Genomic DNA, 14,008 nt, shown 5'->3' with positions numbered 1-14,008 from the left:
TCGAGGCTTGTAGTGACATAGAGGCATCGGAGACGGGAGCTCATAACCTGATGAGGCCTACGAGAGATGAAGAAGATGATCGAAAGCAGATAAGAAGATGGATGAAGAAGTGAGCAACTATCTAGGTGAGAAGCAGCCTACAATTAAGTGCTCCGGCAGATAGAAGGGCTCCTTCATCAACAGCAGATCCCTTACGCATTGACACTCATGACTGACAAGAAGAAGGCCGTTTACGCCCGTGTACAGAAACGGCATTTTGGCCCCTGGCGCTTATACAGCGGCGTAGGATATCCTACCGTAGATCTATAGCGCATGGATAAACTAGGTCCCCGACGCCTTTCTCCGGTTTCATACGAAGGCTTATATTCAACTAAATGAGCTCTCGACATCACGAATGGAAGGTAAGTAAGCAACCATTCAAAACTACCAACTGATAGTTTCCAATAGGTATGTGGCCATTCAGCCACAGAGCGAGCTCTTCGAGCATCAAATTTTGATCTCCTTTTAGTGGCTAATTTATTCACGATCACTGTCCAAGGACACAGTCAAGCGATATCCACTGAGATCCAACAGTAGTCGCCTATACCAGTCGCAGATCCTACGCTTACGCCAGCGACCTTTACCGCCTCTTATTCAGCAGACTACAGGTATCCAACAGATAGATGTACACTCACTATGAGGTCGAAGTCATCTCAACTGGCGTTGCAGGTGCCCCTATGGTGCTTCCATTCGAGGCTCTTTATAGCCGGTCACCAGGACTCATGGAGGGTGACTTGTAACAGCCTAGAAATGGGGCTGTGAAAGAATGCGTACAACAGCGATGCGAAAGGCTGTTCGTTCATCTCTTGCAGTAAGTTTAAGACATCATTCTAAAGAGGCCGTATTTCGCTTGCTGGCATCGAGTCAACCAGTACAGGGGCTATGGCTGCATAACTATGGCGGCATAAATCGTGATGTGCACGGGATTTCATTGCAGTGGAAAGGAACTCGGCCCTCGATGGACCAGGAATCTCTTCGTAGAGACGTGGAGAAGGGTTGCTGACCCATGCGAATTGCCGAGAGCTGATCCGTATCCATGGCGAAGAGATCGCAGACTTCGATCGGTATACTAGCGGGTCGAATGGTGGACCTCCATAGGAGAATTTTGCTATTGTGTGTTCCGATCGTGCGGGACTTTCTTACAATACTTCTTGAATTATGAGTCCACTACAGTGCTGCGAAGAGCCCTCTTGTACCTGCCGCGCTGCTTAGTCTATATAGTTACACCTGTAGGCTGTCGGCTTACCGGCGCGAGAACAATATAACTGTGTGAAAGGTCTAGAGCACTAGCGACTCAGACGAGAAATGAAGTTGGATTGGAAGGTGTAGGTACAACTAATATCTACTACCTCTGCGTATGCCGATAAACATAGTGCCAATCCTCCTTCTTCAGGTCTTCTCGCACCTTATAATTCCTCTCCGCGGCCTCAACAACCGCCATATCCAAGTCAGCAACGATGAACCCCTCCTCAGTTCCCATTTTAGCAACTGGTCCTACAACAGGAAGTGTAATCTGCGACAAGCCCAAGAAGTCCTCAGACGGCCCAGCCGCGTTGGCGAAAACAACAGCACAAGTGTTCTCGAAGCAGCGGGATGTGATGGTCGACTCTAAAAACAGTCCCTCACAGTCTGGGTTGTATGCACGAATTTCAGAGGATCCATCATGCGGTGTCCCTGAATGTATACGATTAGACGAAATCATACGTAGGCTGAGCCGGGTAGAAACTCACAGTAGGTAGGCGCAATAACGATCTGAGCTCCATCGGCGATCAACTCCCGGAATGCCTCGGGGAATGCCACATCCCAGCAGATTAGCAATCCCACGCGGCCGATGGGGGTGTCTATCGCCACATGGTGCTCTGGGCCGGAGGAGGTTAGATGGGGTCGTTCCGGGTGCCAGATGTTCTTCTTGCGGTAGGAGCCGAGAACGGTGCCATCATTCGAGATGAAATAGGCTGTGTTATAGAATATCTCCTTTTGGCTGGGCGCGGCATGCCTTTCGATGACAGTGCCGGGCACGATGCATACTTGCAGTTCCTTGGCCAGGGCTTGGTAGCTCGACAGGTATTGGGGGGTTTCCCCGGCCTGCACAGCCCAGCGGGGGTCTGTTGGAACCATGCCGCTGAGGTGATATCTATTTGTCATGTGTTAGCAATTGAATCTGTTTATGTGCGTGTCTGAATGGGATCTTTGTGTTGGAAAGGCTGTCTGATGTCATAATTCTTACTCTGGGAGAACGGCCAGCTCAGCACCCTGGGCTGCAGCCTCGCGGATGTAACTGCATGCTGTCTTGTGGTTGTATTCAGGGTCGAGCTCCTGGAGGAAAGTGAGTCACGCTGTGTTGAACAAAGCTGCATGTGCTCTGGTAGTCACAGCTCGGGGACGGCCGATTCTGAGGTACGCACCTTGATCTGCCATTGAATGACGGCAACGCGGTGAGTTGAGGCCATAGTGTCTGAAGTCTATGTTGCACAGGTGTGACAACCAGGTTTCATTGAAAAGGAGAAACAATTTAAATGTTGTCAACCATAAGTTATCTTGAGTTACCCCAACATGGAGTTGGAGAATCCCCCAATGTTGCCAAAGTGGAATGTGGGGTCGAGCTAATGCAACCCCACTCCGTCTTGGTACTAACAACTTCCAACACAGCGACAGCACAACTCAAGGACAGAAACTCGTCAAACATCCTCGAGACTGGGACACTTGTCACTTGATAGTTGATTGCGCAGAAGGACCACAGCACAGTGAACAACAGAAAAACTGCGAAGTGATATGGCCTACATGTTATTTTGCTCGGATAACGGTGTCCGCTTTTATCTGGGAAAGTCCTAAAGAGTAAAGACGCGACTCAGGACGACAACCCTCAAGCGTACATCATAAGCACTTAGTAGGTAGCAATGTGTATCTATGAAGCTGGAGAGCATCGTCACTATGTGCTTGGATTGATTGTACGGAGGAGTACCCGAAGCAGTGAAACAGCTGTGCCACGAAAATGGCCCCGGATCTCGGTGATGATCGGCTCTCGCCTAATTGATGACAACAGCCACGGTGAGGCTGAGATTGACACAAACAAGGTCAGTCGGCAAACATAAACACAGTCCTATTTCAAACCGGTCCAGATCTTGCATACTGCTTATCTGCGATTCTGACCTGTCAGGACGTTGCGTTGCATGCACGGGTTTTGCGGTTAGGCCCGATTCGCCCCAAGGTACGGACCGTACGGCCGTGTTCACTCTTAGAAAATTGCGATTTGCTATTTCCCCATATTCAAAACATCGAGAACATGTGGGTCGGGCTTGATCGCCTGCAAAGAGTGACGAGTCAGTGGATCGATATAATTCTCATGTAGGGCAGCGTTCGGTGGACTACATTTCGCCTTTTTCCTGTACGATTCGTTAGAGAGAAGGTTGAAGTCTCCTACTCAGAGGTTTCTCTGCGGTTTTGATCCAAGCTATAGGGAGGCCCTAAGGGTGCACCCCACTTATAGGATGCGCCAATCTCCGCGTTATTCCAGCACGCACATTCCTTGAGATAACAAGGGTCGAGGTTCGCAATTTCGGCTGCGTGCATCACTTTCTCGCGATAGTAACGGATTGCTCGTCCACACTCGTCGTACCAGATGATGAGGACGGTCCCTGCGTCAGGGCCTTCGGAGGCCAATGTTTTTTCATCAACGATGTAGATGCGTCCCGCCGCTAAACGGAAGAGGTACTCCAAATAAAAGCAAATCCAAGGGTTGCCATCCTCCTCTGGGTCATAGCCGCTTTCCTCGGCACGCTGGGGATCCGTCTCGTCGGATTCAATTCCCTCTTCTAGGGCCTCCTGGACATTCTCTTCGTATTCTTTGAACAAACAAGTATTATCTAGTAGCTGTGGGGCACGAAGAAAAATCTTCTCCCAGTTGGAACCAAAGTTATACAAAGATGAGTCGTTGAAAACTGTAGCTGAGTCGACGACCTTGGTATCGATGTAATCCTGAATCCGGGCCCACGCGACTTCTGTAGAAGGGTCGTAGCAGGTGCGGAGCCAACATGGATCCTCATTCAAATCACGCTCAGCAGGTAGGCGGATACGATCCAATAGCTCTTGACTAGGTACTGGAAGGCCTCGAACAGACCTCTTCTCTAGCCTTCGCTGCTGGTTTCGATATGGCTAATCCGATAGGTTAGTTTTCTGGTTGGAGCAACGAGGGGCCAAAATCAAATTACTTCGCGACCGCGGACTCCGAGTGCCACATATTTAGCGAAAATTTCCTCGCGTTGGGCATCAAAGATTAGCGGGGAGTGTTCTTGCCAATGCTCCTGGAATATCGTCAAAACATGCATATAATCGCTGAGTAATAGGTCTTACCAGAAGGAACAGATCAGCCTGCCAGGCCGTAAAGGTTGACATCTTGCAGAGTATTCTGAAGGATGCTGGTGGGAGAGTGAGAGAGTTATTCGAAATCGTCTCGGTATTTAAGCCCTGGGAAATCGGATATGAGTTGGAAAGAAGTGAGAAGAAGTGAGAGAAAAAAGGATTTGAAGATGGGGTGAGAAGGGCCGACGAGTATCTGTCGAAAATTAAGGAACCGATAACTAGGATGTTTTGCTATGTGACCTTCCTATGCGACCACCTTGCCAGTTGACTGCGTTATCTTGCATAGGGCTAGGAATGGCCCAGCAACCCGGGGCACATAGCAATATTCGGAAGTGATCATCCCTTCCGGGTGAAGAATGTCGGGCGGGCCGACTACTGTAGCTCTCATATTTCCGAAAGGGCCATATGCATATGCCCCTTGTCGCATTGGCTTCTTGGATACATTGGGTTCCTTGAATCCCGGTGGACCCGTCAGCAGATTTCGGTAAGGGCGCAGATCAGAATCGGGGCATCGCACAATGCTGCCAAGTATAGGGCTGTCTAGGGGTGCAGAATGCAAGCAGGATCGATGCACAATCGACCGTTAGAGTGAGATTTCAGCCCTGACAGCACAGGGGCAAGTCCACTAGGAACGGGCCATGGCATAACTAGCCGGAATGAAAAGTGGGCCGATCTAGAACTTCCCTTAGCTTAGCTATTAGGCAGAATAGTTACCAATTTCAGCGTTCCAGCAGGTTTTGGGGATAAGATGCTAAGCCAAAAGTACCTTAATCTTCACATGTCAATGTAATGCGTCTAGATCGTTCGACTCAGGGATGTTGAATAGCCTGCATACAAGAATCATGAATGTAGCTAATCTGGTGCCAAGGCCGGATAGCGAACCCCTAAATTGACTCCCTTCGAGTAACAATTGAAGCTCTAGCTGATCAAGACTCTAGCTGATGTTATTTATTCTAACTTCTAGTTACTTACACAGTAAGTACACAGTAAGTAACTACTCAATATCTGTTTCTCCCTATAACTCAAACCATGATGGTCGGATCCCCAAACCTGCTCCGCCACACCCCAAAGCGGATCGGCCCACGTTTTCTGTGGCTAACAATACCGATACGGTATTGTAATCTTCCTGCATGCGTGATCAATTTTTCTTATCGCAGCATTTTCTTCTTTTTTTTCGCATTAAACGGTTCTTTTTTCTCCTGTCATTCATCCATCTTCACTTCTAATTACTCCTCTACTGTCATGCCCTTATTCACATCTACGCACAATTGTGGCTCCATGCCACGGGGCTAACAGTGGCGTCCTCGTGTTCTCATCTGCAGTCGAAACTCTCCGGTAGCGATCGACGGGACCACATGTACGTCGTATGCGCAAAACAGCTTCGAGCCGTAACAGCTAATTAATCAAGTCAGGTCTGAAAAATTCCCCTCCTTTCGAGAGCATACCATCTCGACATCTTCTCCTCAGCGGCCAGTGCCAGTGGCTTCCACTCGGCAACGACGGTCTGGCCGTACCCGTCGATTCAATATGTTCTCGACTTTCCTCCGCAAGGCCACCTCCGTCAAGGAAAAGATTCCCTTCCTCAACCAACTGCATCTCAATTTCATCTTCCTCCACTATGCCTACATTATCTCCTGGGCTATCATTGGCTCGATCATCGTATATCCCGGTGGCAACGTCAGTTACATCGATGCCCTCTTCCAAGCAGCCGGCGCCGCCACCCAAAGTGGATTGAACACCGTCGATCTGAATACTCTATGGCTCTACCAGCAAATCGTTCTATATCTGATCACATGTCTGTGCACACCTATCTTTATTCACAGCGCCTTGGTGTTTATTCGGTTATACTGGTTCGAGAAACGCTTTCAACATGTGGTTCGAGACGCTCGGGCGATGCGACGAACTAGATCCCGCATGGAAACTGTGACCCAAGATCGGGATAGCGAAGATGTCAACCGTGCAGAGCTAGGTGTCAGCGGCCGTCCTATTGTGGTGATACGGAACACTTCAGGAGATGCCCGGGATGGACGATTGACGGACCCGGGGGGCAAGACTGTCGAATCGGGTATCAATACGCCAGAAGCCCGGGGGAGCAGCGTCGACTCCAGCGGCGAGGGAACTGATACTGGCGCCGAAGAACCTCGCTTTGGTTTGGGTAGCTTGAGAGTGCCGACCCATTTGAACCCCGAACATCACATTGCCTTCCTGGAAAAGCAGCGGAAGGACAAGGGAGCTCTGCGGATTCCTAGCCCCCGGGAGTATGACCGTGGTGGCGCCCCCGAAGCTTTGGACGAAGAACAGGATGCCGAGGAGGGTGAGCAGCCTCAGCCTTCCAATGACCCCGATGATCAAGTTAGCCCCGGTGCACACCCCGAGGCACTCGATCAAGTCCCCCCGCTCGAAGGGCCACACATCACCATCAACGAGCCAGACATACCAAGACCACGTCCACGCGGCAATACATTCCCGCGACTAAATACCCAACCTACTTTCCGGGAGACCAAAGACGGCAATGAGACGACGAACCTTGCCCCTACTACCACGAGGAACACTTTTAGAGGCATTTTCCGGTCTCTGACACAGGAAGGCGACCTCACAACTCAGCCATATCTTAGTTGGAACGCGACTGTGGCACGTAATTCCAATTTCATCGATTTGACAGAGGAGCAGCGTGATGAGCTGGGTGGTATCGAGTACCGTGCGCTTAAGACCCTGGCTGTTGTCCTCATCACCTACTATGTGGGGTTCCATCTCATCGGAATGGTTAGCATGGTTGGATGGATCATGACAACGGATACTTGGGGCAAAATTGTCCGGGAAGATGGAGTCGGCCGGCCGTGGTGGGGTATCTTTACCGCTGCGTCCGCCTTCAACGATCTGGGCTTCACTTTGACACCTGATTCGATGACCTCTTTTCAAAGGGCCATTTTCCCTTTGCTGATGTTAGCGTTTCTGATCATCATTGGCAATACTGCCTTCCCTTGCATGCTTCGTCTAATGATCTGGGTTCTGTCGAAGTTCACTCGCAAAGGCACTGCGCTCTGGGAAGAACTCAAGTTTCTTCTTGATCACCCTCGTCGCTGCTTCACTCTATTGTTCCCTCGCAACGCCACTTGGTGGCTGTTTGCGATTCTTGTCGCCTTGAATGGCATCGATCTGATATTCTTCGTCGTCCTAGATGTGAGTTTTGATTGTCTTTTTCTTTCCACCGTGGACCCCTGCTGACCCTGGCTCTATAGCTTAATGACCCCGACGTTACCGCTCTACCCCCTGGGATCCGAGTTGTGGATGGCTTCTTCCAAGCCGCTGCGACACGAACGGCAGGCTTCGGAATCATCAGTCTTTCCGAGCTTCACCCCGCCATCCAGGTCTCCTACCTGATCATGATGTACATCTCGGTCTTTCCCATCGCTATCTCCATGCGCCGAACGAACGTTTACGAAGAGAAGAGTTTGGGCATCTACGAAACCACAGAACAAGAACAAGACGAGGAGAACAATGCACCCACCTATATCGGAGCCCACTTGCGGCGCCAACTGAGTTTCGATCTGTGGTATGTCTTTTTAGGTCTGTTCATCATTGCAATAGCGGAAGGAAACAAGCTGCAGAATCCAGCCGATTACTCCTTCCAGCTCTTCACCGTTTTGTTTGAGGTCGTCTCCGCCTACGGTACTGTGGGTCTGTCCTTTGGCTACCCCACTGCCAATACCTCGTTCTCGGGCCAATTCAATGTGATCTCCAAATTGGTGATCATCGCCATGCAAGTCCGCGGTCGTCACCGTGGTCTACCGTACGCGCTCGATCGTGCCGTACTTCTTCCCTCCGATGCCCTCAACCGACACGAGATTGAGGAAGGAGAGCGCCGCATGCGTCGTCGTGCATCCAATCTCAGTGGTGGTGCATCCTTCGGCCAATCGCAATCGCGTACTTTATCTCAAGGGAGGACTGATGCTGGTCAATCTTCGGGTCTGGACACCCATGACTGGCAGACACAGCCTGCTTTGATACAACGTTCCTCGACTATGCGGTCCAACCGGTAAATTGGGCGCAACAAAAATTATCTTTTATTAATACTTTAGATTATTGATACGTCCAACATTGTATATGCGTTGGCGGATCAATTATTGCATTATGCACATAGTAATTTCATGGATTTCTCATGGCTTTGAGGCTTTCTTCATTTTCTAGGGTCATCTTTACTTTGAGATGTACGCAGTACTTGGGGTATCTGAAGTAACCATGAAACCTAGGTCAGACATCATATTGACATGTTCCTGAACCTTCAACCTTGCAACTAGTAATGGTTCCATTGTAGGTATGTATAGGATGAGTGGATGACGAAGAAATAGGCTCAGTTATTTATAGTGAGATGACCCAGGGGTTCATCAGCGGAAAGATCGACGCTTTTCCATTCCAGGCCACGGAAGGTGTCGATGACGAGCGATTGAATATTCGCTGTCTCTATCATAATACTATATTGTACAAACAGCACTATCCAAGCTCCATACCAATCCAACATCGCTACATCTCAATCTCTAAACTATAGTTATATCAGTTACTATCTCACAACCTCGGAATGGACGAACAACTACCCCAATACTCTCTCCAACCCCATTATAGCGGGGCCTCGGGCGACCCCATTCCCGAATCCAAGACCCCAATAACAACCAGCCAACCACAACCACCAGCCAGACGCCACTTCCCTCGGTATAATCCACGCTGGACCACTGGGCTCATCGTCGCATCAGTAATCATCGGTATACTCCTGATCGCGATCGTCACCCCCATCGAACTCAGCATAAATCAAATCCGTTACCCAAACTACAGCCCTCTAGACTATAAGCTAGTGGACGACTACTCCGGTCCCACCTTCTTCGACCAATTCACCTACTTCACAGACGATGACCCAACCAAGGGCTTCGTCATCTACGTCAACGAATCCACCGCCAGAAGCCTGAACCTCACTTATGCAAGTGGTACATCGGCTGTGCTGCGCGTGGACGCAGTAACTCCCAATGCCACGGCAGGCAGGAACTCGGTTCGCATTGAATCGAAGAAAACATACGATACAGGCCTCTTCGTCTTCGACATCATCCACACACCCTTCGGCTGCGCAACGTGGCCAGCCCTCTGGCTAACGGACGGCTACTATTGGCCGGAAAACGGGGAAATTGACGTCCTCGAAACGACCAACCAAGGCTCCCACGGTAACGAAGTCACGCTGCATACTACCAAAGGATGCAAGATGGACGTCAAGCGCAAACAGACCGGTCAGACTATCTACACGGATTGTCACAGTGACGGGAATGCAGGGTGCGGCGTTGCCGGCGACGAATTCACCTACGGTGAAGCGATGAATAGGCGCGGCGGAGGTGTCTATGCACTTGAGATCAGGAAGGAGGGGATTCGTGCTTGGTTTTTCCCGCGTGCGGATATTCCGGCGGATGTTATCGCTGGGTCACCGGAGCCGAGTGCGTGGGGGACGGCGTTGGCGGATTTCCCTGGGACGGATTGTGATATTGCGGGTCATTTTAGGAATCAGAGTATCATTGCTAATATTGATCTTTGCGGGGAGTTGGCGGCGCAGAAGCAGTATTATGAGACTCTGTATCACTGTCCTGCGACTTGTACGGGTTTTGTTGAGAGGTATCCTGCGAAATTTGGGGATGCTTATTGGGAGTTTAGGAGTTTCAAGGTTTATAGGGCTTGAAGAGAGGGTCCGAGGGAGAGGATGTCTTCTATATATTGCTATTTGTATGTGGATGGGGTATTGCCTTGCTTGAGATGGTATAGTTTCAATTGATCGTTTTGTGTACTTCCTCTTGTCATCGGTCTAGTGTGGATAGAACCAAATAATATACCTACGCTCTCTGCTGTCCGATCCTCTACACATAGCATATAGATCTAGATAGCGACGATAGCGAAGCTACTCTGCCCCAGGGGTGATACCCAACCCGATGACCGGTGGATCATGCCACGAACGATCCCTACAATAATAATCCCTGCTGAAGAAACCTCCGATACGGAGCCTGCCTTTTGCCGGGAGAAAACTTGAGTTCATTACTTTAGAATCTAAATAGCAGGAGAAACCAAGGCTGATCCTCAATAAACGCGATTCAACACCAGTCAACAACACTTCCACGAGCTGCTAATAAATAGAAAAGGGAAGCAAGCCATCAATAGCATATGCGCAAAGTCTAGATAATAGACATGTGATCTCCCCCGGATTCCACTTGCAATGCCTTAGTCGCAATTCGTCATAGCGCAGAGCTGATTGAGGTTGTATTCCAAGAATTTGTCCTGCATAGCGAGGGAAATCCGTTCTCCAAGAGCTAACAGCGATGTCCCGTTGGAACGCTCCAGCCTTTGATAAGTGCTTCAGGCCTCTGGGCAGTTCGCCGCAAACCCGGGCTTTAGGCTCAGATACTACATACATACCGTCTACGTAGTGAGAAAACTTATGGAACCTGAGGACTACTCATGGGCATGCTAACGAGGCAAACCAAGATATTCATTCAGAATAAAAGGAAAAAGAAAAAATGTACAAATTGACGACCAGCGTCAAACACCTTCTTCGATTGATGCGGAGGGAGCAACGCTCGAGACCTCCAGGGAGGATGGGGCCCAAGTCAGCACCGTTCTGACTCATTGAAGGAGCCTATGCCCTAGAGCTAGGGGCTCGGAGAGGGAGCGGCTTCCCGCCAGCTCAAACGGGAGGGAGGTGATGGGGTGGAGGGCGCGGGGGCAGGAGCTGCAGCGGAAGTGAGAGAAGCAGGGGTCAGGGGGGCGGGAGCAGCAGAGGACACACCCGACTTCTCACAGATATCCATTCCGGGAGAGTACTACCGGACACTGGTGTGAACCGTCGGGGGGGCAGGAGCTGCCGCGGCGGGGGCGGGGGCGGGAGCGACAGAGGACACACCCCGCTCCTCACAGATATCCATATCGGGAGAGTACTCCCGGACACTGTTCCCGACCGTCGGGACCGAAACACCCGCAGAGGCTTCAATGCCCTCCATGGGCATGATGTCCTCCATTGCAGGAACGGTAGCTTGCTTGGCCGCGGCCGCAGGGGAGAGGTAGAGCCCCAGATGGTGATTAAGCTCCCACCACCAGTTGCTGACCCCCATGTTATAATGGAGGGCCATTGAGGCAACCAGGTGGTGGGAGTGGAGGAGTTGGAGGAGATGGGTAGAGTAGTCGGTGAGCTGGGCTGGGAGATGGTTAGCATGCGCTGTTGCTTCGATGCCGACAGTTGATACTTACCAGGGTATGGTCACCCTGCCCAGTGGAGTCCAAACCACAGGAACTCCGGTGTCAGCACCACACGGAGTATCCAGGCATTTTCGGTTCCTGGGGCCACGACCACGACCAGGTTGGTGTGGAGCCCAGAGAGCTCCCAGGCCATGACAAACATCTCTGGTGTCGCGGCCCCCCAAAGCAGCTCGTCAAACAGGTGGAGCTGGTCCCACTTCAGAAGGGTACCAGCCAGGTACTCGTCAGCGAGTACGTGGAGGTCGCCCTTCGTGAAGGAAGGGAAGGAAGGAAAGGATGCAAGAGAGGACGGAGGGGAAGAGGTTGTTATGGGCCAGGTCTTTTGGGAAAAGAGTGCCTTCAACGAGAACAACAACTACGCCATGCCGGGAAAGTACTCCCGGACACTGGTTTCGACCGTCGCGGGGGCGGGGGCGGCATAGGACACACCCGACTCCTCACAGACATCCATGCCGGGATAGTACTCCCGGACACTGGTGCCGACGGTCGCGACTAAAACACCCACAGACACCTCAATGCCCTCCATGGGCATCAAGTCCTCCATTGGAGGAACGGTAACTGGCTTCGCGGCGGCCGCAGGGGAGAGGTAGATCCCCAGATGGTGGTTGAGCTCCCCACCACCGGTTGCTGACCCCCATGTTATAATGGAGGGCCATTGGCGCAACCAGGTGGTGGGAGTGGAGGAGTTCGATAAGGTGGATGGAGTAGTCGGAAAGCTGGACTGAGAGATGGTTAGCATGCGCTGTTGCTTCGATACCGACAGTTGATACTTACCAGGGTATGGCCACCCTGCCCAGTGGAGTCTGAACCACAGGAACTCCGGTGTCAGCACCACACGGAGTATCCAGGCATTTTTGGTTCCTGGGGCCACAACCACTACCAGGTTGGTGTGGAGCCCAGAGAGCTCCCAGGCCAGGACAAACATGTCCGGTGTCGCGGGCCCCCACAGCAGCTCGTCAAACATGCGGAGCTGGTCCTACTTCAGAAGGGTACCAGCCAGGTACTCGTCAGCGAGTACCTGGAGGTCGCCCTTCGTGAAGGAAGGAAAGGAAGGAAAGGAAGGAAAGGATGGGAGAGAGGACGGAGGGGAAGAGGAGGAGAACAACAAATATGGAGGAAGAAGAGAGAAGAACAAGAAGGGAATCGGCGAAGAAGCTATTTATCCCACTTGTTGTCACGGGACTCAAGACAACAACCACATGACTTGTCCATGCTCTCGACCTACTCTGAGCTGCCTGATTGTCACAGAGGTGAGAAAAGAAGATGTGAGAGAAGGAAAGGAAGAAAGGAAAGAACGAAGGGAAGTAGAAACGGAAGGAGCAGCCATTGTGCGCAGCACAGATGTACAGATCGGATGGAACAAGAAAGAGACCGAGGAGGGGGTCTTACTACACAGTATGCTTTATTCCGTTCAGTCATGCTGAGTTTATTGAGAGCTCACTCGAATGAGCATGAATGTATTATCACTTCATAGTGGATGTCAAATTAGAGAGAAATGAGGCTTTAATGACTTTGAGTGGTGTCTCCATTGAGACCTGCTGTTAGTTAGAACGAATAACAATCTAGTCGGTCGAACAAGGCCACTGAGAAGTATTTGCTAATTCAATATCGAAGTCTCTCTGCAATCTCAAATTCAATGCAGATGTGGTTGCTATTGAGGTATATTCGAATCACTTCAATTGTTAGGCAACTTAGAATCCCAGATTTTCTAGGCCTGGAATTGCGAGGACTGCACCAACAGTATTCAGACAATCCAATCCAATTGAATGTGAGGCCTTTCAAAGTGAAGATAATGTCGGTCATAGTAAGGTCCGAGTAATGGATCATGGCAAGCACAAGAAGCCAACGATGAATGACATTTGAAGTCAAATCGAGGCTAAATGGGACTTGATTGAAATCACTGGAGAAGAGCCATGGCATTCCAAGTTAGCAGATGACAACTAGTTAGTGCTGGACTAACTACTACATAGTAGGAACTGCACCATCCTTGACATAGAAGCACTTGATCCGACCTGAGATACCCAATGCGATTCCTATATTTTCTACAAGACTTTTGCCAAGTGACACCTGAAGCGTGTACCTGTAAGTATTAAGTATATACAAAAGGCGAACAGGACATGTGTACAGTACCTAAGGTTTCTAAATAAAGTATGGACAAAAATATTATGTTCAGTTGTCAGTATCCATAGTGGATGAGGAGTTCCAGACGGGTGTTAGCGAACCTTCCGTCAACTGGCAAGCCTTCCGCCAACTGACAAACCTCGAGCCAACTGGCAAATCTCGAGCCAGCTGGCAATGCTATTCATACGAAATGCCCAATAATCCCACAGCGGCA

The 14,008-nt window shown here is 50.5% G+C and overlaps 5 protein-coding genes across 5 annotated transcripts; 2 read left to right on the top strand and 3 right to left on the bottom strand.

Annotated features, from left to right (window-relative positions):
- Nucleotides 1-1,384: 1,384 nt before the first annotated feature.
- N7515_001071 (carbon-nitrogen hydrolase family protein) lies at nucleotides 1,385-2,489 on the bottom strand (the record flags this gene model as incomplete). The annotated part of the gene is made up of 4 exons (XM_056661815.1): nucleotides 1,385-1,713; nucleotides 1,770-2,173; nucleotides 2,267-2,355; nucleotides 2,445-2,489. 4 exons carry the CDS (start codon nucleotides 2,487-2,489, stop codon nucleotides 1,385-1,387), a joined length of 867 nt encoding a protein of 288 aa, XP_056526981.1.
- A 967-nt stretch (nucleotides 2,490-3,456) lies between these two features.
- On the bottom strand, nucleotides 3,457-4,431 carry N7515_001070 (uncharacterized protein; the record flags this gene model as incomplete). The annotated part of the gene is made up of 3 exons (XM_056661814.1): nucleotides 3,457-4,191; nucleotides 4,248-4,340; nucleotides 4,390-4,431. The coding sequence occupies 3 exons, from the start codon at nucleotides 4,429-4,431 to the stop codon at nucleotides 3,457-3,459; spliced, it is 870 nt and encodes a 289-aa protein (XP_056526980.1).
- A 1,380-nt stretch (nucleotides 4,432-5,811) lies between these two features.
- Nucleotides 5,812-8,438, top strand: N7515_001069 (potassium ion transporter; the record flags this gene model as incomplete). The annotated part of the gene is made up of 2 exons (XM_056661813.1): nucleotides 5,812-7,578; nucleotides 7,638-8,438. Coding segments are annotated over 2 exons (2,568 nt in total), but the record flags the coding sequence as incomplete, so codon positions are not given.
- Nucleotides 8,439-8,974: 536 nt separating this feature from the next.
- On the top strand, nucleotides 8,975-10,108 carry N7515_001068 (glycoside hydrolase family 16 protein; the record flags this gene model as incomplete). Its single annotated transcript, XM_056661812.1, has 1 exon — nucleotides 8,975-10,108. The coding sequence occupies one exon, from the start codon at nucleotides 8,975-8,977 to the stop codon at nucleotides 10,106-10,108; it is 1,134 nt and encodes a 377-aa protein (XP_056526978.1).
- A 1,132-nt stretch (nucleotides 10,109-11,240) lies between these two features.
- On the bottom strand, nucleotides 11,241-12,637 carry N7515_001067 (uncharacterized protein; the record flags this gene model as incomplete). Its single annotated transcript, XM_056661811.1, has 3 exons — nucleotides 11,241-11,659; nucleotides 11,728-11,920; nucleotides 12,101-12,637. 3 exons carry the CDS (start codon nucleotides 12,635-12,637, stop codon nucleotides 11,241-11,243), a joined length of 1,149 nt encoding a protein of 382 aa, XP_056526977.1.
- Nucleotides 12,638-14,008: the final 1,371 nt, after the last annotated feature.

The sequence above is a fragment of the Penicillium bovifimosum genome, assembly GCF_028826915.1.
Source record: "Penicillium bovifimosum strain IBT 22155 chromosome Unknown utg000001l_segment0_segment0, whole genome shotgun sequence".
Classification (NCBI taxonomy): Eukaryota; Fungi; Ascomycota; class Eurotiomycetes; order Eurotiales; family Aspergillaceae; genus Penicillium; species Penicillium bovifimosum.
Note: the sequence above shows the minus strand (reverse complement) of the source record. Positions and strands in the feature narration are given on the sequence as shown.